Genomic DNA, 27,545 nt, shown 5'->3' with positions numbered 1-27,545 from the left:
GACGGAATTGAGGAAAAGAAAAGAAGGGAATCAGATGGCTTCATCTGCAGGTTTATTTAGTTTTCCGTATTTGAATTAATCGGTGATCATGTGCTGATTAGGGTTTAAATTCGTAATCTATTGTTTATGATTGAATTGAATTATCTAACACTTGATGCTGGTAATTGGGTTTTAAATCAAAAGCACAGAAAATAACATTCCAAACTAAAACGCCATGTCTTCACGAGCGGAGGAAGTAGCATAGAGCTTTGTAGTAATATAACTGCAAGAAGTCCTACATCTACAAACAAAAGCATCTCTGGTAATTGAGCTTGTTATATGTACCTGTCATTTCACAGGATGGTAATCACTGTCAGCGGACTCATCCTCACTTGAGCCACTCGAGGATTCACTCCAGAATTCAGCACCGTTGGGGTTCGTTGGTTCCTCTTGAATGAGCTGGGGCGCAGGTATATCAGCCAGGATCACAGGCGATGGTTCCTCCAGAATGAGCTGAGGCGCAGGTAGATCAGCTTGTGGCACTGGCGCCCTTGGGGTGCGAGGAAACCGGGGTATGTTGAGGAAGAACAGATAGTAGATCAAATGCTTTGGAGATGAAAAGGAAGTTTCAGTTAAAAATCCAGCCAACATTTAAAAGGTATACAATAAAGAGTAAATGTAGGCTCCCACCGTTACTTAATTGTTTTTGTGGCTGACTGACAAATACAGTCGTTGAAAGTGTCAAATAGACTTATTTCTATCAATTAACAAAAGTTATCTTACCCGCATGTTCCTGGGCATCATTACCTTCATCTTCATTCAATAGCATTGCCGTCAGGTGTTTCTTTTCACTTTCATTTAATAGCATTTCCATCAGGTGTTTCTGCAAAAGAAAAAAAAATGAATATTGCTCATATCGAATTTAAAGGTGGAACTGCAAAAGAAAAAAAAGGATTATTGCCAAAAGAAGAAATAATGTATATACTCCATCAAATTCAAAGGTGTAACAGGAGTTCTTTTCCCACTTCTCGACTCTTGCTATCAAACAATCTGTCATACCTATAAGCATGCAGTGGTTTATTATTGAAGAAGGATTAATGTTTTGCTTTAAAATAAACTAAAGGAGTGGTTTCACCTAAAATCTGTTTTGCCAGATGGTTAGATCTACTGATGTTGAATTCAGCCAGAGATCGCAACCATACTTCATCCCGTATTACAATGTCCCTTCGTTCTAATGCTTTCGCTTTTAGCATTTTCATTTGTAGCTTCAATTATTTCAAAGTTGAAACATCAGCACTATCTGAAAATGAAATTGAGAAGAAAAGCTAAACTAAACATTATGACCTACACAAATTCAAGTAGCATGACTTCATGCATGTCAACGGTTTACCATCTTTATTAAGATTGATCCCAACATCTTTTTCAAACAGATGAGTTTTCTTCAAAAGAATTCTTATCTTGTTTTTTCTCCTCAGAATTTTTGACTTCAAATCCTTTGCCTTAATATCTTCTACTTTAGCTAACGCATCTTTTACCTGCATTTCAGAAACAGAAACATCATTATTGATAGTTGATTTGACATAATAATAACAAACTCAATGATCCAATAATATAAAAAAAAGTACTTTTGATAACAGGTTTGCAGACAAGGAGTTTTCTTCGGTTATCTGTTCCACTGAAAAAGCATCAACTACATGAAGAACACCAGCAAGATCAAGTTCCTGATCAACCTGTGTGTAGTCAGCTGAATACAACTCAAGCAGTTTTGCTCCATACTCCCTCATCTGTAAATTCAAAACCAATGTAAAATTCAAATCCAGTGTAAGAAACAAACAAGAAAGCTGTCCCGCAATTTTAACGCCACAAAAACAATTTTCAGAGTTTTATCAAAGAAAAAAGATAAAATTAAATCTCTTTCCTCTCCTGTGCCGAAAATCAGCCCATCCCTTCCTCTCCTTCCATCCTGGCCAGGCCCAGCCTCTCTACCTCTTCCTCTCCACCAGCCCAGGCCATCTCCTCTCGTGGGCCGCCTCCATCCTCCCTTTCCTCCTTCCGGCCTGCTACTGCGTGGCCTGGTCCCTCCTACTCCTTCCAACTCCTACGGCCGAGCTCCCCTCCACCCTCTCCCTCGGCCTACAGCCAGTGAAGCCCACCTCCTCTCACGGCTTGTCCTGCCCGAGCCACACCCCCTGCCTCATCGGGCCGCATCCCAGCCAAGGCCGAGGCCTCATTGCCCCTTTGTGCTCATGTGCGACCCAACTGGCCCAGCCACTGCCACATACCCTTAGCCGCGAATTTTTTTTATTTTTATATTTATTTTATTAAAAATTTTGAAAAGTAGCAAATTAATTGAGGGGTTTTACTCCCCTCCGCTCTATCTTTGTTTCCCCTATCAAATCCTATTCAAATGAGCCTCAAATTTCCAATTCCCGATATCAGTTTCGTATCGCTCTACTTCTACCTCCATTCATGGCTGAATTACCACCTTGACCGGCGTCGTCCCTGTAGGGTTCACTTTACCACGGTAACCAGGCCTCCGCTGAGGGGCGGTAACAGTATGGCCGCGGTTTTGACTTTAAAATTGAGGAGAATTTAAAAATAATGAGGAAATTTAACCAAAAAAAATATATGTTGTATAGGTTGATATATATTATAGTTTTGTTAAAGAAATTTATGAAAAAAATGTATTTCCTGTGTAATTAAAAATCATAACCGAGAATTTTAGAGAAAAATAAAAAAAATAGTCTATTGAAAATAATATTTCATAAGAAGATGGTTAAGAATATTTTGTTGTTGAGTCATTATTAATTTGCACTAGACACATGTTGTACATTACGCTGAAATACAAATATAGAACGATGAATATAAGAAAAATATATATGGAGGACAATTATATGTTCTTGTTAGTATATACATAATAGTTTTTTGTTAGTAAAAACGAGTAGTAGGTATAATTATGACACAACAATTAAAATAAAGTTGTTACTTGTTATTGATGTGAATTATTTGGTGAATGATGATTGTAACTTTGTATATTGCACTATCAAGAATTTAGAAAAGGTCATGTCAATTTTTTTCCTATAACATGGCCTAAATGTCATAAATATAGTCACAAAACATCTTCCTATTTTTCCTGTATTTTTCAGATTTTTTAAAGTTTTTTTATGCATCTGACATCTCGTAGATTTTCTTGTTTTTAAATCTTGTTCTCCCGTAGTTTCTCCCATGGTTTTCTAGTGGTAACCGCGGTTTTGGCTGCGAAAACCGCTCGGGAAACCACGGTTTCTGCCGTATGCGCTGTTCCGGCAAGCAATAGCCGCGGTTACTGCACAGTAACCGCGCCAAACCGCGTGGCAAGCCGTCTTTCCCGCGAGATTTGAATTCAAATTTTTGGTTTTCAAATTTGTCTCGGTTTTTACGGCTTCCGTGGTTACCACCGGGAACCGCGGTCCATAGCGTCGCGGCATACGCAGTATGGACGGTAATGCAAACCCTGTTCCCTCTCCCTCGGGCCGCCTTCCATCCATCATGGCCTAAGAGGACCGTCCTCCCTCTCCTCTCCTCTCCTCTGCCTGAGGTCAAGCTCCCGAGCTCTCCCACTGCCTCCCAACACAACCCTCTCTCTCCACCGCGATAGCTCGTCTTGTTCACGAGTCTGTTTTGCAGCTAAAGCCATGGTCAAAGTCCTAGAACATGTACATTCAGATGAAGGGAATAATGAAGCTTTGCAGGAATTACGTTGATGAAGCATGGATGGATGGAAAAGCTGAAATTGAAGTGTTCTTTTTCATATGCCAAATTCTCACAGTGCTCTCTTTATTCAAGCCGCTAGCAATGCTGCTCCATCTCCTTTGCAGGCTGAGTTGCTAGCCCTTCAATTAGCCAAGTAGCAAATTTTCGCAGGAACAACTTTCTAATAGACAACTGGGCGATTGCCTCTACAACCCAGAAGAGAAACTTTTAGGAGGAGCCAGGGCATTGGAGTTTGAGACCACTGTTGAGAAAGATGAAGGCTATTTCACCAGAAGAGCTTATAGAAGTCAATTCGATCCCAAGATAAGTGAATCGATTAGCAGAAAAATTAGCTAAGGAGCAGGAAATGAATAATCCATGATTGCCAGAACATTACACATTTGGCTTATCCTAATGTTAGATGTTATGCTTGTTCTCTGAAAAAGCATTTCAGTGCATCTAATTGCACTTAAACCATGTATTATGTTTCTAGCTTTTAGTAAGGTGGTTTAGTTCTAAAAAAACAACAAAAGAGAAATAATATTTTACCTGCAAAAAACGGCTTAGTTTGATGCTTGTGAGCAGCTCAATCGCCAAATTCAATCCATTCAATACTTCCCCCTCCACTGTCTCGGCATGAATATCGATTCCTAGCTCATCTAACTTTTGCCAAAAATCAATCTGGAGAACTTCGCAAAGTCTCCTCAATAGTTTGATATTTTCCATATCTGGCTCCCTGCACAATCAGATAGAGAGATGAGTCCCTGGATAATCAGATAGAGCGATGGCTGGAAGAATAAACTACAAGGAGTGGAACTCTACGGTTTACATATTTTTATGAAAACAAACTACTGAACAATGGGCATTGATTCTCCTTGGAATGACAACAAACTAGAAAAATGATAATGAGCAAAAATCACACGATGAGCAAGAAGGAACTGTCATCAAGAATTGACAACATCTCTGACGTACAAAACAGAAAAAAAAGGTCGAAAGGTAGTTTTGCATGAGAACATATTTGCTCAGCAAAGGGAACTAGAGAAAGAGATTTCACATATCAAGCGGGTAAAAGAGCATCTGCAACAAATCGCTCTAAACATATCTCCTAAACAGTATTAGGGTGAAATTGAGAGAACTGAAAAGGAATTGGGGTATAGCAAAGAGAGAGCGAGGCTAATATGTTCTATGTGGAAGAAGTACTAGAGGGTTCCAGACGATCAAGACACCGTATTTGCAGTCTGTGTGACCCTAACGACAATCAAGACACTATAACAAGAAGAAGCACCAAACAATAACAATTGTAAGATCCCAAACCAACACAGAGAAACTAGAATTGCAAACTCATCAACATTGTGAAACGGAATCAAATTTCAAGACGAAACAAGGAAGAGATCAAGATGAAACAGCTATCATCGTGTTACTACACATCACACAGCACCGAGAAACAAAATAGATCAATCAACCAAGCGATCGGCAATGTGTAACAGAATCATCAGGTTTTAAGATGAAACAAGAAATCCAGATGAAACAGCTATCATCGTGTTGCCATACACATCACCAGCAGCACCGAGAAAAAAAATAGAACGCACCAACAACTTCGAGATCAAAAACTACTAGACACTGTGCTCGTTGCCTACTCCATAATCAAAAACAGAAAACTACTAGACAGAGGGTGAAAAGGTTCATACTAGTCGTATCTCAAACACAGAGGTGAACAGAGAGCACCATGGACTCGCGGTGCTGGTTCGTCTGCGTTTACTTCCTCTCCAAAAACAAAAACCACAGCTCAGACAAACTGAATAAGAACAGCAGTGGCATTACGCATCCACTGATCCACAACCAATCAGAGATAAAATCAATACTAGAAGAGACATTAGCAAGATCAAGAAGGAGAATTAGAAAGAAAAATCTCACGGTTCCTGGGCGAGCAGGAGGCTTGGGGCGGGCGGAAGCAGAGAGGAGAGCTCCGCTCTCCGGCGCCACCGTGAACTCCACGCATCTGGTTCACAGGACTCTATAAATAAAAGAAATAAAAATGCAGGACACACTTTGGATGTTGCCACGCAGTCACGCACGCACGAATCACAGAGCACGTAAGGCCTTGTTTGGATGGGCCTCAGTCCCAGCCCATCAACTGATATGGGCTTTTGACGGGCCTCAGCGGAATTCCCAGCTCCCCGTTCGCCTCCTCCCATCTGCTCGGCGCGTCGGCGACCATGGAAGGCAGTGCGGCGGTGACCATGGAGGACAGTGCGGTGGCGATACCTGGCACCACGAACTCGACGAAGGCACCCGCGAAGCCCCGAATCGCTCGCCGCTGCCTGCCGCGGTTGTGATCAAGCTCGCCTTCGCTCACCAGCGGACGGGCGGGCCCTCGCTCGAGACTCGCCATCGAGCCCCTGTCCCCCAGTCGCTCGCCGTCGCCTTTGCTCGGGGATCAGACTGTCAGGCATCGCGCGGTTGTCGAGCGCAACCTCTCCGGCGCTCGCCGCGCGCGCGGTCAGGATTGAGCTCGCCCCAACTTTATGATTAAAGTGGCATGAAACTCAATGTATTATGACTGGTTAAAAATGTTGCTACGTACGTTCTAAAATTAAAATAAAAGTATTTATTTGTAGATTATTAAGCAGAGATTAAAGGTTAGAAAAATAATAATGACCTTTAATAATAAGGAATAAATAAGGGTACCAGAGTAGAAGGAAGAAAACAAATAGAAAGAATTCTGAATAAAAAACAATTGATGAGATAAGTAGTACTGTGAACATTGTTATAAATTGTTGCATTTTATGACAACATTTAAATGCTAGAAATATTTATATTTTAGGACGGATGGAGTAAGTATTATGGTGCTAGTATTTTATAAAACCTCGTTCCTACGCTTAGTAAGCATATACTTGCTCAGTTTCAAAATATAATTATTTTTAGAATTCAAATTTTATATTAATACATATAATTTTAATCATTTTAATAATTTTAGAGGTAATAAGATGCTTGGAAAAAATACAATTAATTTAAGATTAAAAATTATCTGCTAAAGTAACTTAAAACAGAATATTCTCATCTTACCTTAGTATATACAAACAACCTAGATACACTTGGGTATTACTTAAAATTTAAAAATGTAATGTATGTATAACTTATCTAACTATCGATTTCTTGATTGAGGTGGTTGGTTTAATTCTTTTCACTGCTTGGAATAATGTTGTTTCATGTATGCAAAAAATAATTGAGATTTAAATTAGGGTGGGGTTTCAGGATACACGTACTAGATTATAAAGCTTGTTGTTACATGCCACAACCAGTCATAATACTTTTTTCCTTTTGCAACTTTAGCCCTCGAACGTGAGATTTTCTAAAATTTACTTAAAAAATGTGAACAATGTAATCAATAGAACATTAAGATTTGTGCTGAACACATTTATGCAATCATCGGGGTAAAAAAGACAAGGTTTACCAATATTATTGTGTGCAAGGCATTCATATCAGACGTATCGTCTCGCCTATATGTAAAGATCCTCTGGGTTAAAGCTTCTATGACATTTGATATGAGGGTTTACGATATCAGATTATTGTCGTGATAATCGGTGGTACCGTGATTATCTCCTAATCGCACACGCAAGTAATACATGATTAATTAATTATTAATTATTAAAAAATATAAAATAAATTAATATGACTTTTTAAAATAATTTTTCTATAAATTTTTTTTTAAAATATAATATTTAGCGAAACGTCCGCGCGGAAAACGAGGGTAATAAGGGTGAGAACGCAGTTCTGAGTACTGTTCCAAGCTACAAACTAGAACTGACGTGCGTACGGTAGGACAGGTGAGGTTTTTACGTGCACACAGCCCATGGACCGACATGCTGCTGGTTCCGCTGCCATGTGGGACCTAACTATGTTACCATTTACGTTCCCATTTGGTACTACGCCATGAGCGAGCACAGAATAGCCTGTGGACAGTTGTATCCTCAAAGTGGGATTTTGCCTGCTCCCCATGCATGAACTGAAACTGATATTAGAGCGTCTGACATGTGGGACCCACTTCAACACTGTGTTTGCGTCCAGTGCACCGAGACTAGGATCTTGCTTTGTTGAATTTTGTGCTCCCTCCCACGGCTGTTGAGATGATTAAAAGTTTGGCTCTTTGGTCTCGATACGATTGCTTGATAGGCGTATGTATGGGAACTGAGATCCTCTCCCTGCAGTACTGCAGTACATGGGCAGTATCAGTCTGTAGTACTGCAGGGACAATACTGCAGGATATGTATATTATGTATAGGCAACTAGTAAGCATGTTTCGAATTATCTTCTATTCTTCATTTCTTCTTTATACTTCTTTTGGTGGTCTAGTTTTTCTGTTGAACAAACATCAATCGTGATTAATTCAATATGGGATGATAAGTGGTTATTATGCGTGTATCTATATCACTTATCTGAGTATATATAATATTCCTGCGAATATTTCTCTACTATTATAAAAAAATAATGGTTATGCCAAAATTTCGTCGTCGTTACGTCAGTGTATGTATTATTTTCCGTATAGTATTCATAGTCCGGATGTGATTCGCATCGCGTTGATCCGGTAGTGACTGCGTGATGAAACTTTTTAATTTTTAATTTTATTTAATAAATAATTTACAAAACTATATCTTTACTTCCAAAATTTATAAATTTAATCTCCCGTCGCCCTTGTATAGGATCGAAAGATGATGTGGCAGATAGTGGGGAGAGAGTCGGAGACAGGCGATGATAGCGTGGTGACAGTTTTGCAGTTTGGCCCATTGGGGCAGCAAGGGGGCAAATTGCTAAATTATCGCGCACGCCTGAGAAGGGTCAGGCCACGAATCGAACGATTAAACCGTGATTTGATACATACATACATGCATATATATATATATATATATATATATATATATATATATATATATATATATATATATATATATATATATATATATATATAACGTATGTAGCTGTTTAATCATAAGTACTGCCTTGATTTAGTGGTTACCGCCACTCTCTTCTATCATAGGATTAGAGGTTAAACTCTCATATAAGGATATTTTCTTCGATTTTTGCTTAGCAAAAATTGGAGGAAATATGCTCATACGAGGGTTCGATCTCTGCACAGAAGAGGTGACGGTGATCACTAAGCCATCCAAAAACTCGTGATTACATGATTATATACGTTATACGTATATGTATCAAACCGCATTTAAACCGTTCAGTTCACGGTTAGATCTTCCTGGACACGCACACTTTTTTCAGTTTGTCCTGCCCTTACGAAGGCGGTGAGGGGTTAAACTGCAAAAATACCCAACTGCTGGCAGCGGCCGTCCTTGGTGGCCCTCATGCCGTGTGCCACGTGATCTTCCGGTCCTCTAGGAGGGTGGTGAGAGGTTAAATTTGTAAATTTTAAAAACAAAAATATAGTTTTGTAAATTATTAATTAAATAAAATTAAAAATAAAAAAAAGCTCCCGCGCGATGGGCAGCAATCGGGCTTCGGCACGGCCTGACCGTGGCAAGCGGAAAGCCCAATAGTAGCAGTAGTCTGCTAATTGTTTCTGTATGCGAGCGGGTTGCGGCCTGGCAGATATGCTCCAGCCCATACGTTGCACTCTTCTTTCTTCGTGAGGGAGCATGAGCGGGTGAATATATTTTCGGCGAATACGGTGCAGCGTATTGTAAAAAGGAGAGCAATATGGCACACCAAAAAAAAAATTAATATACGTAACTAGCAACAATGCATGTAGCAGACGCTAAAACATATATGAAACTCAATAATAATTAAATTAACTGTGTGAACCAAATGATAACTTATATATCATATTTACGAAATTTAACGAACAATCGAGATCATGTTTACTGCCGATCCAGATCGTCTCCGAGTGTAGTCGTAACTAGATGAGCCCTTGTTAGGACTGTTGCCTTCGTTGGTACAATGGTTCCTCCCTCCATCAGTATTGGTGCCACCACCTCCTCCATTGTCATCGTCGGTTGACATTATATAATCGAAGAAAAAGTTAATGTAGTTGACATGATATAGTTGAAGAAGTTGATGCAAAACAAGAAGATGTGAGCGGTAACTAGATAAGACATTGTTGGTATTGTTACCTTTGTTGGTGTAGTCGTTTCTACCTCCACTAGTACCAATATCACCACCTCCTCCATTACCACAGTCGGTTGACATTGTATAGTTGAAGAAGAAGTTAATGCAATTGACATGGTATAGTCGAAGAAATCGAGCAAAAAGATATGAGCAGCAACTAGATGAGACATTGTTAGTGTTGTTGTCTTCGTTGGTATAGTCATTCCAACCTCTATATATCAGTACCAGTAGTCATTCTCATCTCCACTAGTACCAGTGCCATCACCTTGTAGTTGAAGAAGTCGATGAAGTTGACATGATGTAGTCGAAGAAAAAGTCGATGCAGAACATGGAGATGCGAGCAATCGCACTCCCCAAACATTTAATCACCACAAGATTCCTAGGAGAAACAGTATGGATTACAAACGTAACGTTCATGTATGAATTACAAACTATTAACGTCAAAATTTGGTAAGATTCTCTAGTGTATTCATTTAAGTAAAGAGCGTAATCAGACAGAAACATTATGGATTACAAAAATAACATTAGCGGCGTGTATGGATTATAAACTGTCAATGCCAAAATTCTTTAGTGCATTCATTTAAGTGAAGAGTATAATCCTAATGATTTAATGACCTACTAAGTCAGCAATTTTGTTGATGTGACACCCTGTTTAATGTGCATAACACATCTATGAAACATACATTGAGACTGACATAGCAACCTATTTAAGAACTTTTCGCATTGAATTCTAAGGTGAATCCCTTAACATTAATCGTGAGGCCATGAAATTTGCTAGAATTAAACTAGTCCTGGCCTATATATTTATTAATCTAAACAGAGATCCTCCTCTGCCTGCCGCCGCAGTCACTCGGCCCGTGCCACGCCGTGTGCAAGGCATGTCGCTCCTACACCTCTTTATCCGGATTTCTTGGTGACCCGGCCTTCGTCGCTGCCGATGGCCGTGCACCACCACCGTCCATATCGGTTGGGTCATTTGCCTCGGCCGGCGCATGGGCAATCCACGGTTACCGTCGCCGGCTTTTGGGACGGAGTCCTGTGCGCGCGCGGCACACATGCCTCCCTCAAGAATCGACCACGTCGCCCGGCCCGCTTCCACCTCCTGCACGCTAACTTCTTTACGCTAATGGGCATCTCTTCTGCATCCTGTGAGTCGGGGAGAACAACGTGTGGAGCGAGATTGTCGGCCGAGCTAGCTAGGGTCTTCTTCAACCTCTGCATGCGGCAATCATCATCTTAATTCCTCGGCATGCATGGGTCTCTCTCTTGGCCGTACGTGTTCGATCGACATGGCCTGGGACCGGAGGAGTTCCACCAGCTGATGGATCTCCCCAAGCAAGCTCGGAGTGCCGGCGATACACATCACCCAACGCTCTGCCCAGCTGTGCGCGCTGGACGCCAACTTGTGGGAGATTTGAGTGGAAGACCAACCGCTTAATTAGGAGTATGCTGCGTTGCTGGCCTCGTCAATCTCGAGGCCTTGACGTTGTGCGTATTTTCCTTCCATGGTCATCATCGTGGTCGATGACGGCGACGAGGAGATCGTGCATAACATTCGGCGGGCAGCGTGGCGCCCCTCAATTAGTCGTGTAAATTTGGGACGACGAAATATGTTAAATTATGATATGATGATGAAAACAGAGCAGAAAAGAAATTAAGGTGTATTTGCTTGCAATATTTTAGGTCTCGTGTTTTGCTTTCGAAATGAACCAACGAAAATATTTACGTACAAACATCAGATTGCCGCCGCGGGTGGCGAGCGAGCGACGTACGGGCCGACGTACATATGCATGCATACACGGTGTCCGTCAGGCGTAGGCGGCCGGCGCGAGCCGCGGCGTGACGATGGCGCGGAGCGGGACAGCCTTGGGCAGCGCGAGGCCGAACGTCTCGGACATGTCGAGCTTCTCCTCGCCGTCGGGGAGCCGCCAGTCGAAGGAGTGGAGCAGCGTGCCGAGGAAATACTGGACGAACACCATGCCAGCGAGCTTGCCGGCGCAGATCCTCCTGCCAGCGCCGAAGGGGATGAGCTCGAAGTAGTTGCCGAGCGGGTCGACCCTGGCGGCGGCGCCGCCGGGCATGAATCGCTCCGGTCGGAACTGGAGGGGGTCCTCCCACGCCGACGGGTCGCGGCCGATGGCCCAGATGTTGATGAGGAGGCGGGTGTTGGGCGGGACGCGGTGGCCGTCGACGTCGCACTCGTCGAAGGTGAAGTGCGGAAGGCTGAGCGGCGTGGAGGGGTGGAGGCGCATGGCCTCCTTGCACACGGCCTGGAGGTAGGGGAGGTTGGGGATGTCGGACTCCTCCAGCCGCCGCCCGCGCCCCACCACGTGGTCCATCTCCTCCTGCGCCCGCGCCATCACCGCCGGGTTCTTCATCAGCTCCGCCATCGCCCACTCCACGATGATCGACGACGTGTCCGTCCCGGCCGTGAACATGTCCTGCATGCATTCATCATCATCATCATTATCATTATTAACTAAAATTTAAACATCATCATTTTTCTTTCACCTGCCCTATCAATTAATTCTTCCGAATATGTCAGTAGTGATTAATTAGGCGGTCTCAATTTTCACAGCACAGTTTCAAAAACAGCTAACTCGATGAAACGATGCATAAAACAGCTACTCACGTTGCAATATTTTATTGTACCATTTCTAAAGCTAAATAAATTATTTAATTACTGCTGTAAGTTTAGTTGCATACAAACATCATTTAATTGCATAAAACGTCTTAAGTCAATCAACGCGAGTTTCACTGTACGAAGACTTCGTGACCATTAAACTAATTCCTTCTCTCTCTCCTCGTAGTTTCATGCAAATATTACCTTTTATATTGATGTATCATCTAATTAATGTGTATAACAACTCCATGAAACCTCATCAAGACTAGCCTTATGGTAAGAATTAACAGATTAAAGTATGGTTGTAATTAGTTTCTAAATTGACTAGTTTCAAACCAGTTAACACTTTCGACTGGTGCCGGGATCCCGCCCTGTGGGTGGGTAAGACGAATTTTGAGATATCAGAAAGGCTTTCAATTCTACCCTTTGAATTCAAATCATGGAATCCCATGAAGTGCACTATCAAAATCTGGTTGGAATTTCCGAAATTTCGAGCAGTTTTGGACGTGGAGGTTCGGAGTAGTTTAGAAAAATGTAATGAGGTGGGAAAATAATGCAAACTTAATTGTATGAGTAGGACAAATTCATCAAAAACGTGGAAACGGGCGGTGAATTTAAAATGCTGGCAACTTGGCTTAACTTCTTGGGCTCGTAGGCGAACTTTCTTAGTGGGCTTGGTCATCTCTTTCCATTTTCTAAATTTCCAACTCCTTTGACTCTCCAAAAATCTTGTATACTTCGGAATTCTCGAAAACAATTTATACCAGCATGTACTGCAAAGTAAGGGATCTTTTAAAGGTTTTTTTTATTAGTTTTTAATTATTTCGAGTTTTAAATTTGAAAATTTCCCAAATTAACCTAGTGAATTTCCTTCCCATGGCGCGTCGATAAGTCCTTAAACTGTTTATTTCGAGTGGTCTTTGACGAAAACGTGAATGTTTTGGTTCTGACTAAAGCTCGTAAGGGCATTCCTAACCCATAACATTAGATATGGTTTCTATAAATTTCCCATCATCAAGAAACTAGTACTAGACACTACTCTTATAATGCAAACATCACTATTTCACATTTAAATTTAATGCTACTTATCTCACATGATATCTTGGATGTTGTGTAGAAACCATGTCTCATGACCATTCTCTTTCCTCATTTATTCACTTGCCACATCAATTTTTTATCCTATGTGACAACTTATTTAATGCTATGGACACCATCGTAATCATTAGGTTAGGAATGCCCTAATACAGATACACTGCTTACATCTAATTAAACGTTGCAGCTTAAGGTTGGCCTTTGGCCCTGATCGAAATATTCTACACTTAGCTAGTGTGAGGTTGAGGTGGGTGGGCATGAAGAAGATGGTTAGGTAAAATGAGGTAGTACCACATAGTGGATGATAAATTAATATTAAATTTGAAAAATATATTAATAATTTGAAACAAGAGTTTTTTATATGATGATGGAGACGGAGGGGATTTTTCGCCCTTACTGTCACCCAGGAAAGCTCCCTAAAGTATTAGTTATTTATCATCCTGAGATCACCGTAGTTTTGAAGAAGGCAATTAAAGAAACTGTGGACGGCAATGGGGTTAAAGAACAAGAATAGAATACACTATCCAACAAACAAAAGACTCAAAAGAAAAAAGAGTGAAAGGCAAACTGGGTAAACTCTAAGCGACGTATGGCACGAAAAGGTATCAATTCTTAGATCTTTGGGAACAGGAGCGATGACATGTTATCTAAAAATTATACAAACTAGAATAAAGCATCTATCTCTCGATGTAAAGTTTTATCTGTTGTTTCTTATGTTATATATAAGACATAAGTTTCATCTGTGGCCACTAATTTGTACTAGGCGCAATTAGTGTTCTTGTTTTTAACTGAAACGGTAGGAAAGGATCATACAACATATATGGGCTTAAGTTTTTACCAAGCAAAAAATCAAAGATAGATCATGATAGCTAGGTTTGGTCTACCTGTAGTGAAAGTGCACATGATCGATGGATACATCCATCATTTAAAAGAGAAGGCAAAGCAAAGCAAAGGGGTGGCCACTCTGCACCAACCAAACTGGATTGAGCACTACTGCAGATCAAATGAGTAAGGTCGACTTCTGGCCAAACCCAACAAGGACTAACCTTAACCAATATCCCTGCTGTCTTGTTGGCATCAAGGCGTGCAAGCTAGCTAGCTCATAAGTCCTAGAGTCGTAGAGATTTATCGCATGATGATGATGAGTTGCTTTCAAGCTAGCCTAGTTTAGTCAAGAGAACTGAAAATTGTGGCCTATGCCGACGATTTTTTTCTTTTAAAAAAATTCTTGGTTTTGGAAAACAGCAGTGCGTTGAAAGGTAAGTGAAATCGATAGCTTAGCTTGGCTTGACAAGTTGGCATACGTGATACTTTGAAGTTGCTGTTTCAAGCTAGTTTAGTCAAGAGAACTGAAAATTGCGACCTATCCGACGATTTCTTTTTTTTTAAAAAAAAGAACTTTTTTTTCTTGGTTTTGGAAAACAGCAGTGCGTGCGTTGAAAGGTAAGCGAAATCGATAGCTTAGCTTGGCATTACGTGATACTTTGAACTTGTTGTTTTGGGAAATTACCTTTTCTAACAGGAGTGGAGGTACATATATTGAATTTTAGCTAGAGTTTATTAATTTTCACCATGTACGTATCTCCTTAATCTAAATTTAGGCACTCGTAATCATCTAAATCTAGTTCAAAGCACTGAAAAATAAATAAGTGACACTCTCATCTATTTCACTCTAGCTCTGCCCCTGTTTTCTAATTGTATGTTTAATTTGTAAATATGGAAGTGCTTTTATGACGAATCTGCTGATATTAATTGTTTTCTCATATCAATCCTAATACTTTTCTATTAATTAATCATTTAAGGTTTTAGGATTTAACCAGCCATATATCAGTCATCCAAATGTTACAGTCTAAAACATGGTGCGTGCAGTTTTTTTTAACATATCCATATATTAGTCAGAGATACAGTTTTTCTAACACAGAATATATACTTTAATACTAGCAAGTTGTTAATCTAGGAGTCACATCAATCTATAGCTACCAAGAGTCAACATGATGATCAAACCAACTATTAATTAACCTAAACAACGTCCTACAAATAACTCATGTCATGTTTATCTGAACCTTCAATCGTTTCTTTTAATAAGCTGAACCTATAGTTGCATAACCATCTTAACATGTTAGCTGTATTTAATTTGTTAGTAGTTCAGTCATCTTAATTTGACTCTTTGTGTGTGTGTGGTAGGTTCGTCCCTTGTCAGTCTACATGTTGCAGTCGTACCATCAGGCAAATCCTCAGCAAGTAGACGGTGGTTATATATCCACAAGTCAAGTGCTACCTCCGTCCTAAATATTTAACACCGTTAATTTTTTTATACATATTTGATTATTCGTCTTATTCAAAAAAATTATATAATCATTAATTATTTTTATACCATTTTATTTATTATTAAATATACTTTTATGTATATATATAGTTTTACCTATTTTGTAAAATTTTTGAATAAGACGAATGGTTAAACATATATAAAAAAGTCAACTGCATCGAATATTTAGGATGGAGGCATCGAACATTTAGGATGGAGGGAGTATTTAATTTGTGTCCAATTATGGCATCAGTTTTTTTACTAGCAGAAAACATTTTGGTTACAACTAACACCCGTATGTGTACGTACTTAATCATCCATTCGATGGAACACTATATTTAATTAAAAAATCAAGCTAGATTTCTCATTAATTATACATCTCTATTACGTCCATCTAGAAAGAGTGCAATTATGATTATTCACCTGTACGAGTACTCCGCTAGGTCGGAAGTGTATTCTTTATAGGATGAAGCTACACCCTCCCTTTCATATTTGCTCTATCAAGATTTCAACATTGATCTATATATGATTTATATATGTTTTTGATTCATTATTGTCCATATGAATCAATAAAGTTTTATACTGTAGAAGAGAGAGTTGGATAATTTACCCTGTTCAAGCTACCACTAATCTGAAGTTGTTGCTACTAAGCTAAGGAAAATTATGAGTACATAGTTAGGCTAAGTATATCAATTGAAACTGCAGTTAGCTGAAGGATGGTAGGAGTTTAGTTGTAATTAATTTGCACAATCCTTTTGCTGTTGCTCATGCTTATAAACCAAAATCTAAATTTCGTGACTTTAAATTTAGAGTTAATTTTAGAATTTTTCACAAAAGTCTTTTTTTCCAACAATGACTATTAAATCACTAAAAATACGTGTATAAAACTTTTATTTATAAATTATTTTTCATTTGCAAAATTGGCTTTTTCAACGAAACAACCAACCATCACCTCCTTGGTTGCGGTGTCAAGCACAGATCGAGATGTTGATCAACCTTCATCATCAGACGTGGCCTTTATACTTTATAGATTTTATACATGCCTTTTTTCGCTAATCCGTTAATCTAGGTTAGGTTAATTAAGTTGAAGCATCGCGTCATTCTGGCACCAACAATACTAATGATGATATGACACCCTCGGCGATGTGCTGATTGCGTGTTACTTGGTGTTGACACTACGTACTGACCACTAACTCTCTCATTAACCTAATTAATCAAAGTGGTTAATCATTTCATCTCTCTCTCTCTGTTGGAGAAATGGATAGGTGTAGAATATTGCAGTTGAAGCATCTCTCTCACTCACTCACTCGGTTTTCTCAAGTGGTTTGGTGGGTGCAGAATTCACAAGTGTGGTTTTCAGAAACTACTCCTACAATTTGTCAATTTGATGGTTCTTGATAGGCTTCTAGCTTAGCCATAATCATTTTAATGAAATCCTAATTGCAGTTGCAATTAATCATGTCCTTTTTTCTTTCCTGTAGCCGAAAGGGCCAAACGTGTAACGAACGATCTGTTAAGATGTTAACAACTCCGGTAGGTTTTTGTCAAGCTACGTACGTACAAACTTTTTGGCTCAAACTTTACACCACTTTTCTGTGGTGGTTCGGTTTTAATTAAAGCCAAGAATTTTCAGGAGATGCTTGCTCCAAACATCTAAATCCTTAACTGCTCTAAATAAAAAATGTGTAAACGCACATAGCACTCACACACTAACGAATACACTCCTTAATTTTAACTTTGATATTTTTTTAAGGGTACAACTCGAGACACATATAAACACACACGGACACACCACAATGTATGTATACACGCGCGCACGTCCTTACCATATATTTAGGATTTTAGGGTGTGCACGCATGTGAGGGAAAACTCCCCGAGTGAGACGTGCGAGTTGCGATCCCAGGGATTGAACTAGCGCATGTTGCTCACGCGCCCGCGCAACTAACCATCCGAGCTAGGCTCAGTTCTCAACTTTGATACCTAAAGTCATGCACTTGCAACTCCACCGCTACATAACATTAGTCGGTGCATGTACACATAATATAATTAGTTGGAAATTAATTAGGTTTCTTTCCATTTAATACAGCATAGAAAATTCGGAGGGGTCCTAATTAAATAAAATACTGCGGCTAATTAAGTGTAGGTCTACATGGCATATTATTCGGATATACTACACTGTTCCTTGGAAAATGAGAGAAAAAAACACATTCAGTTAGGTTGGCATGTGCATTTCAAGTGCTTATGATATAGTATCGCTTTCCAACAACTCCACTATGCTCAACTCAACTCAAGTACCCATTAGCTAACGAGCCAACCCTACCATAACCACAATTAATGCAACTAAGCTAAGCTATAGCAGAGCCTTCCACCAAAAAAAAACAAAAGGAGAAGCACTGGCACGTGTGCAGTTTCCCTGTTACGTGGCACCCATGTCATGCATACGTACGAACTACGCTTCGCTCGATCACTCGATGCATATGCATGTCTTGAATTTGCGCGAAATTTGTAAACTAATCGGGGTTAATTTACGTTTTTGATAAAAAATTTACCAAAGTAGTTTTAGAGTGAATTTTCAAATAGTTTATAAGAATTTAAATAGGACAGACAGATCCTCGATCTATCGTTAAGTTAGCGTCGTTACGTGGTCACTGGCATATAGGTTTCATTCTTATATAAACCTATATATCAGTGACGATAATAGCAAATATATGTATGGGAGTTAAAATTGAATTGGGAACTTACGAAGATGAGGCCCTTGATGTTGACCTCGGTGATGGTCTCGCCGTCCTCGTCGTCGACGCCGACGGCGGCCCGGAGCCTGTCGACGAAGTCGGGGCGGCCGGCGCGGTCGGCGGCGGTGGCGGCGTGGTCGGCGAGGAGCTTGGTGATGAGGACGTCGAACTGGTTGTGGATGCGGCGGAGCTTGGCCTGCACGCCCTGCAGGTCCAGCCACGCCAGCGCCGGCACGAAGTCGCTGATGTTGAACAGCCCTGCCCCCGTCAGCAGCGACACGATCATGTCCTTGTAGCTGCACCACCATCATCACATTTTTGCTAAATTCACATCAAATACAAATTTCAATAAAATTATTGACACAGGAGTTTGCTTAATTTGCGTTCATGTGGTTGTTTATATGTGTTCATTTTTGTTATAACACAGAAAGAAATGATAGAAAATGTCTCTTGTGAAAACTCTTTAATTTGTGTCCTGGCCTACCTGATGTCTATAAATACCACGCAAATTGCTCTAGAAAATTGTCCACACACACCACGTTAGGACACGTCACTTGGATTTATTTCGCTTTCAGTAATTTTATAGGTGATTGGTGTTGAAGAGATTTGACTCATTGCTAAGAGCAAGTTCAATAGTATAGCCAACTACTAGCTATAATTCATCTATAGCTAATTTAATAGCCAATGCATACAATAGTTAGCTATAAAATATCAATACATGGCCTAACATGTCATACACACATTTTATTCATTTTGTCTTAGAACCTGTGTACAGTTGGTTATAAATTAGTAGCCTATCTCTCTTTCTTCTTTATCTTATTAAAATATGTTTATAGCTGACTTATTCGGTACCTGCTCTAATGCTGACTTGGGCACGCGTGCCATCTCTCTCACCTATCCCACGAAAACTACCCCTACGTACAAGTAGCTCTGCTCCACCACAGCTTAAATTTCGTTCGTATTTGCAGCTTCTTTTTTCAAAAAAAAAAAGTTCGAATGCATTTGATTATTTTCTATTTTTGAAAAGAAAAATAAAATAAATACCGATAAAAGCAGTGAGATATAATTATATTAATTGCACCTGTTGGACTCGTCGCCCTGCACGTCGAACACCCGCTTGCTGACGGTGATCTGGCCGACGATGTTGGCGAGCGCGCAGACGAGCACCTCCGGGATGACGACGGGGCGGCCGGCGGCGGCCGACTCGGCCATGCCGCGGAGGAGGCGGCCGGCCTCGTCGCGGCGCACGGCGGCCCAGTCGGCGAGCGCCCTGGCGCCGAGCAGGTGCACGCTGGCGAGCTTCCGCATCAGCTTCCACTTGGCGCCGTAGCTGGCGAACACCATGTTCTGGTAGTTGTAGGTGATGTCGACGGCGCTCGCCACCGCCGGCCGGTTGGCGAACCGGGCGTCGAGCGCCTTGAGGAACGCCTTCGCCGCGCACGGCGACGACGCCACCACCACGCCGCAAGTGCCCATCTTGAGGTACATGACGGGGCCGTACTTGCGCGCCAGGGACGCCAGGCCGGCGTGCGGGGCCGGGCCGACGAACGGCAGCGCGCCGAGGACGGGGATGCCCGGGGGCCCGGGAGGGAGGCGGCGGCCGCCGACGGACGCAGGGCGGGCGATCGATCTGAGCGAGAGGTGGAGGATGAGGCAGAGGAAGGCGGCGGAGAGCACGACGGGGTCGGTGCAGAGCGCGGCGAGCTGCATGGCCATGGCGCCGGCGGCGAGGGCGAGCTGGCAGTGGCAGGGCGGTTCCCTCGGTTGCTGCTGCCGAAGTGGGCGTCTTCTCGCTTGACGCATTTATATTTGCGAGCCGTTTGGCTTCCGTCTACAGCAGCCGCAGCACGAAATCGACGGTTAGAAAATCGACTTTTAGATGTATGTTCCTCTATTTTTTTTATATCGTTAACTTTTAAGATTTATATTTGATCATTTATACTATTCAAAATCTATGTGCAAATATAGAAAACTATAAGCCATTTTTAAAGTTTTTAATTAATAAATCAAGTAACATAAAATAATTAATAATTATATTTTTGAATGAAAAAATGGTCAAACTTAACCTAGATGGTGTCAAATAAACTAAAGTGGAGGAAGTATTATTTATGCCGGGTGAAAAATGGCTTCTTTTAATTAGCATGAATACCAGACAACAGAATACGAGTTTATAACTTATTTTGTTATATAAAATTGGCCAAATTATTTGTTATTTTATTTGTCCCAAAATAAACGACTACACAATTAATATAGTCTCTATGTCCCTTTATTTGACTTTTTCGTGATGAAAAGATGGACAATTAATTATGTACGTATCTATTTAATCGTTTTTCTCTAAAGTAGCCATTTATTTAGAAAAAGATGGTTGTCAGGACTGTTGTTATGCTTGTCGGTGAATCATCTTCAAGGGATTACTTGTACCGATCTTTGACCGTTTCAAGTAATACATAATAATCGTCTCAAAAAAAAAGGAACACATAATAAATGATTCGGAGATAGAATTTTATTTCTTGGATTGACATTCACCTTTTTATGTCACCTAAATAGTTATAAAAAATTAATAAAAAATAAAACAAACTAATATGAGATATATCACTCCACAAACATACAATTTAAATTTCAAATTTTGTAGTGGATTCGATTAAGAAAAGAAGTCGACAATGCCAAGTTTAATAAGAAATTGTAAAGTCCGTGGCAAGTTAGTTTATAATTTCTTAAAAATATCTTTTGTAATTGGGCAATATTAGTTATTTTTCTTTTTCTTGTTAGAATAGTCTTATCTCATGTCTGATATATGGACTTGTATTAATCTAAGGTTATAAATAGGTTCACCCTGGGGTCTTTCTAATCGTCTCCACATATCAATATAATTTTAGACACATTGCCAACCATACTAGTAGTTTTCGACCGAACACGCTATTAACTGGGCTGTTAGGTTCGACCTTTGGCACTTGAGTGAGTTCTTGTCACGCTGGTAACCGTATTGGCTAGATTGAACTTTCTTGGTTAAGTGCAATTTCCGATCGATTTTTTATGGTTACTGGTTAACATATCAACTTCAATTTAAGTTACTTTTGTATCTTTAATTATTTTGATAAGTCACATGTAGGATCGAACAAGATCAAACAAACCTATCAGAGGGGGGGTGAATGGTAGGGAAAAACAAAACCCAAAAATCTTTCGCGGAATAAAGGATTACCTCTGTCGAAGAAATTGACGAAGACTTGCTACCTTGATCACGTCGCTCCTGTGTCGCCGCTACCTTGATCGCGTCGCTCATGTGCCGCCGAGCAGATCATCGAATCGCGCCACTCCTATGACGTCGATCGGATCGTCGGAATCCAAAAAATCACCAGTAGATGAAAGTCGAAAACGTAGATTCAATGATCTTGACTTTATTACATCAACTGATATTTACAAAGTGCACCAACAGCACTCCTATCAAAATCGTCGATCTAGAATCAACAACTAAGTCTCACAAAAAGCACACCGGGGGCATACCCCTCGGTCTCTATTTATATAAAAAGTCTATCACCAAATAGGAGTAGGACTCCTTATACTAATATGGCTCATCTCTTAGTTTTCCTAATTAAATCCAACATGCCAAAATCAAGCGTGCTACAGTAGTCCGACTGCTACAGTACCCGCCGCGCTACAGTAATCCGGGTCCGCTACAGTAATCCGATCCGGTTGCTACAGTGCCACGCGCTACAGTAACGACGCTGCTACAGTGTCCGAACCTGTAGCAAATTCCTTTTCTTTTCTCATCCAGTTTTGATCCGATTTACTTCCCGATTTTTCCGGCGCTTACACATACAACATGTGAAGCCCGTTACGATTCTATCCAACACGGTGTTGCTCCACCATGTGCCAACTCGTATTCAATATCGTCACCTGGCATCCTCGATCGTCCGGACCTCAGCTCCTCCCTGAGCCTAGTCACGATCCCACCGCCATTGACCGATATTGACTTCAAGTCACCTGCACAACTAGAGACAAACCAACCGTTTCCGAGCACAGATATCGCAACCTGACTCACATTAGTTACACACACTCGCACCAACACCTTAATTGTTTCCAAACCAAATTCAATTTATAAACCAAATGGCAAGCCAATTGTTCATCAGAAAATATTAATCATGCTTATGATCTTACAATCTCCCCCTTGATGAACACATTGGCAAACACTTCAAAATGTGTTTTGTTGTTTTTGTGTAGAAACTCCAAAAAGCATGCAATGCAAAAATCTCTCACTTTTGAAAAGAAAGAAAATCCTTTGAGTATGACAATTATGCACAAATTTTTTTTTGTTACCTTGTTCTCCCCCTTTTGACAACGAATTCATCAATGAAGGTTTTTTATTTTCATTTTTTCTCGGAGAGCTTTGCAATGTACCAATAGTAACTCAAGAACTTGTATTGCAATAACAAGGTAGAAAAAGTGACTAGCTAACTAACAAGCATGCACTAAAGTAAAACCATGAACTTGAGATATGACAATTAAGATCAAGTCAACATTAAGAATTCATGATTTCAAAGAGTTATAATGCAACATCGGTACAAGCACATAGATTGAAAAATAAATACTGTACATATATACCCATTGTATTTATCACTCTTTCTCAAATTAGCACTAGCACAAAATTACCAAGAGAATTTTTAACCTTTTTACTTGAGCCTTTTTGCTCAATTTTTTTTCTCTCAATTATTCCGGGTACGTCCTTGTCGTCAAGACTGTCCAAGGATTCGGCACCCATTATTTTTGCTCACATCGAATACGTCCTTGTCGTCAAGACTGTCCAAGGATTCGGTATTCATTTTTTTCTCTCATAGATTTTTTTTATTCTCTTGAGCAATTTAAAAAGCTATTGAGGAATAACAAATCAATAAAGCATATATATAAGCATTTAAAAACAACCCATATGCTAGCATCAATATTGCATATTTACTTAATTCAAATATAGAATTTAAGTGTCATGCATCATCTCCCTTAAAAGCAATATCAAAAGCTCATGTATAAACCAAAAATGCAGACAAGCTAGATTACTAATCATATTCTCTAACAAGTATTGCAAGCAAGTACTACAATATACTAAAGGCACGAAACAAAGCTCTTCTATTTTTTTTGATTTTCTTTTTCTTAAAACACACCATCCATTAATTAAAACATGTATGCAAAATCAAAAGAGGAAAATGCAACACGGAGCCAAAAACTCCCCCTTAATTGATGCCAAAAGGATGAATAACTCCCAATTCTCCCCGAAGAAAAGCAAATCGAGAAGAATCCAAAGGTTTCGTGAAAATATCAGCCAATTGCAATGTAGTATCAACAAATTTTAATTCCACATCTCCCTTTTCAACATGATCCCTCAAAAAGTGAAAACGAATATCAATGTGCTTAGTGCGTGAGTGTTGAACAGGATTCTTAGCAATATTAATAGCACTTGTATTATCACAAAAGAGAGAAACTTTCTCAAAAGTAAGACCATAATCTCTCAAGGTTGAAATAAGCCACAAAATTTGGGAGCAACAACTAGCAGCAGCAACATATTCAGATTCAGCAGTTGATTGAGCAACATTAGATTGTTTTTGAGAAGACCATGCAATCAATGAAGTACCAAGAAAATGGCATGTACCACTGGTACTCTTCCTATCAATTCTACAGCCTCCAAAATCCGCATCCGAATAACCACTCAAGCATATAGAAGATGAAATAGAATACCAAATTTCAAATTCAAGAGTGTGTTGTAAGTACCTCATGATGCGTTTAACCGCTTGGTGATGTGAAGCTCTCGGAGAAGCTTGAAATCGAGCGCACAAACACACAGCAAATTGTATATCCGGTCTTGAAGCAGTGAGATAAAGCAATGATCCTATCATACTTCTGTATTCCTTTTGATCAACCGCTTCACCATCTTCATCAGGATCCAACACAGTAGCAGATCCTATAGGTGTAGTCATCGGCTTGCAATTGTCCATCTTGAAACGTCGTAAAAGATCCTTGGTGTATTTTGTTTGATGCACAAACGTACCTTGAGGTGTTTGTTTAATTTGCAATCCCAAAAAAATAAGTCAACTCGCCCATCATACTCATTTCAAATTCCCTGTGCATCGTTTCAGCAAACTCCACAACCAAAGGGTGAGATGAACAACCAAAGATGATATCATCCACATAAATCTGAACGAACAGTTGATCATCACCATGCTTAAGAACAAAAAGAGTTTTATCAATTTTTCCCATTATAAAACCTTTAGCAAGTAAAAAGTTTTTAAGCCTATCATACCATGCTCTAGGTGCTTGTTTCAAGCCATACAAGGCTTTAGACAAACGAAAAACATGGTTGGGAAAATCAGGATTTTCAAAACCAGGTGGTTGTTTCACATAAACTTTCTCCTGTATATAGCCATTTAGAAAAGCACTTTTAACATCCATTTGAAATAATTTAAAACCTTTTGAAGCAGCAAAAGCCAACAAAAGTCTAATTGCTTCAATTCTAGCAACAGGAGCAAAAGTTTCATCATAATCCAACCCTTCCATTTGAGTAAAACCCTGAGCCACAAGTCTTAGCCTTGTTTCTAACAATTAAACCATCCTGATTTTGTTTATTTTTGAAAACCCATTTAGTTCCAATAATATTATGACCAACAGGAGGTTCAACTAAGTACCAAACTTTATTTCTTTCAAAATTCTCAAGTTCTTCATGCATGGCATTAATCCACGATTCATCAGTTAAGGCATGAGTAACATCTTTGGGCTCAAAATTAGCAACAAAAGCAGAATTCACATGAAAATCACGAGTTATTACCTTCGACCTTGTAGTACGTTCATCCAAGTTACCTATTATTTGTTCCGGAGGATGTCGTCGTTGAATATGAAGTGGAGCAGTGGCTTCAGATGAATTTTCATGTTCTGTTCTAACAAACTAGAGGTTTCTAGAGGTCCACCACCATCCGCACCTGAAGCACATGAGGAAGATCCTCCGGGCCTGTTTGACCGCTCTTCTGCCTGCGGTCTGACTGACATTGTGCCACCGGTCTGACCAGCTGACAATTCGTCGTCGTCCTCGTCATCACTTTCCTCCACAAATATATCCTCCCCCTGAACCTGTGATATTGTACCTGAAATTTCGGGTCTAGTATCTGGACTAACCTCATCAAAAGTGACTTCACAAGTCTCAACAATTTTGTTAGTTTCTAAAACAAGTACACGGTAACCTCGAGAATGGGCAGCATATCCTAACATAAGTCCATCACGAGAGCGTGATTCAAATTTATCTAAAAACCCAGACTTTAACACAAAGCACTTACACCCAAAAACACGTAAATGAGAAATCTTAGGTGTATGTCCAAAACGAAGCTCATAAGAAGTCTTTCTAAGTTTTGATCTCAAGAAAACACGGTTGGAAATATAGCATGCAGTATTAACCGCTTCAGCCCAAAATTTCCTAGGTGTACTGTACTCATCAAGCATAGTCCTAGCCATCTCAACCAAAGAACGATTTTTTCTTTCAACCACACCATTTTGTTGAGGAACCCGGGGAGACGAAAATTGATGTTCAACACCTTTTTCATTGCAAAACCTCTCAAAAGAAGCGTTTTTAAACTCTCCACCATTATCGCTTCGGATGGTTCTTAAAGATCCAGGAAGTTGAATGGCCAACCGAAGATACAAACTTTTAAAGTGTTCAAAAGCCTCATCTTTGGTACCCATAAAGAAAACCCAAGAATAACGAGAGAAATCGTCAACTATAACCAACACATACCACTTTCCTCCAACAGATTGCACTCTAGCCGGACCGACAGTGTCCATGTGTAAGAGCTGTCCTGGTGCATCCGTCATCACAGAAAATATAGGAGTATGCGAGCATACAACCATTTTAGCATGACGACATGGCGAGCAAACCAAATCAACATCTTTTTTAAGTTTAGGCAAACCACGAATAAGATCTGAACCACTAATCCTAGTTAGATGATCAAAGCCAATATGTCCAAGTCTGTGATGCCAGAACATCACATCTTTAGAAAACTTTGCAACAAGACATATAACTTCAGAAGAAATACTACTTTCAAAATCAGCTTTAAAAACTCTTCCATATCGAGAAATATTAAGCACAACATCTCCAGAAAAATCAAAAATTTTACTTCCACTTTTCTTAAACAGAACATCAAAATTCTCATCCACAATTTGAGAAACGGAGAGCAAATTGTACTTTAGATTTTCAACCAAAGCGACATCATTCAATGTAAATTTGTCACTTACCTTGACAGATCCAGTTGCAGTGATCGTACTAGTAGAAGCATCACCGAAGATGATTGAATCCTTCCTTGATGCCCTCACGAGAGAGGAGAACCAACTTTTATCACCGGTCATATGTCGCGAACAACCGGAGTCCACAATCCACACGTTCTCCTTACTCGCCAAAAATGCCTATGCATAAGCAGATGCCGAAGTCTCAGTACTGGGGTTAGATAATAAACATTTAGGAATCCAGTACTGAGACACACGACCAGATCTAACAAGAACATAACCAGTAGAAAATTCAATATGTTTCCTTTTAGAAAAATGCTCCCAAGGCTGGTTTAACTGCTTAGGAACCTGCGGTCTGACCAAAGCTTTACCACCGTTCTGACGGGGGTTATAACACCGGTTTGACTGCTGGTACTGCTGCAGTCTAACCGCCTGTCTCGAGGTAAAAACCAATTTTTGCCATCTTTGTTTTGCAAAAGCAATTTTCCGTTCCTTTTTCTGCTTTCTAGCAAGTCTAAAACAGAAATCAACAATATGGCCATCTTTGCCACAAAAGGAACATGTATACTTATCACGATGAGTTGAAGCACAAGTTGATATAGCAGGTTTAGCATTAACAACCGATGTAGTACTAAAGACAGGTTTGGCATTTACAACAGATTTAGTGTTAAAAGCAGGTTTAGCATTCACAACATGTTTAGCACTCACAACTTTTGATGAA

The 27,545-nt window shown here is 40.1% G+C and overlaps 1 protein-coding gene and 2 long non-coding RNA genes across 4 annotated transcripts; all 3 read right to left on the bottom strand.

Annotated features, from left to right (window-relative positions):
* Positions 1-219: 219 nt before the first annotated feature.
* On the bottom strand, positions 220-1,223 carry LOC107303893. Its single transcript, XR_001549868.1, has 4 exons — positions 1,115-1,223; positions 965-1,038; positions 763-862; positions 220-585 (listed from the first exon to the last, which is right to left on the bottom strand). It is a non-coding gene; the product is annotated as an uncharacterized LOC107303893 (long non-coding RNA).
* Positions 1,224-3,664: 2,441 nt separating this feature from the next.
* Positions 3,665-5,749, bottom strand: LOC107303892. Of its 2 annotated transcripts, none has more exons than XR_001549867.1 (3): positions 5,626-5,749; positions 4,261-4,447; positions 3,665-3,973 (listed from the first exon to the last, which is right to left on the bottom strand). It is a non-coding gene; the product is annotated as an uncharacterized LOC107303892 (long non-coding RNA). The 2 variants fall into 2 exon arrangements; XR_005811467.1 differs by lacking the exon at positions 5,626-5,749 and adding an exon at positions 5,400-5,472.
* Positions 5,750-11,465: 5,716 nt separating this feature from the next.
* On the bottom strand, positions 11,466-20,377 carry LOC102721818 (flavonoid 3',5'-hydroxylase 1-like). The gene is made up of 3 exons (XM_040521525.1): positions 19,659-20,377; positions 18,588-18,873; positions 11,466-12,266 (listed from the first exon to the last, which is right to left on the bottom strand). The coding sequence occupies exons 1-3, from the start codon at positions 20,291-20,293 to the stop codon at positions 11,634-11,636; spliced, it is 1,554 nt and encodes a 517-aa protein (XP_040377459.1). The 5' UTR covers positions 20,294-20,377; the 3' UTR covers positions 11,466-11,633.
* Positions 20,378-27,545: the final 7,168 nt, after the last annotated feature.

This window comes from Oryza brachyantha, chromosome 3 (genome assembly GCF_000231095.2).
Source record: "Oryza brachyantha chromosome 3, ObraRS2, whole genome shotgun sequence".
Classification (NCBI taxonomy): Eukaryota; Viridiplantae; Streptophyta; class Magnoliopsida; order Poales; family Poaceae; genus Oryza; species Oryza brachyantha.
Note: the sequence above shows the minus strand (reverse complement) of the source record. Positions and strands in the feature narration are given on the sequence as shown.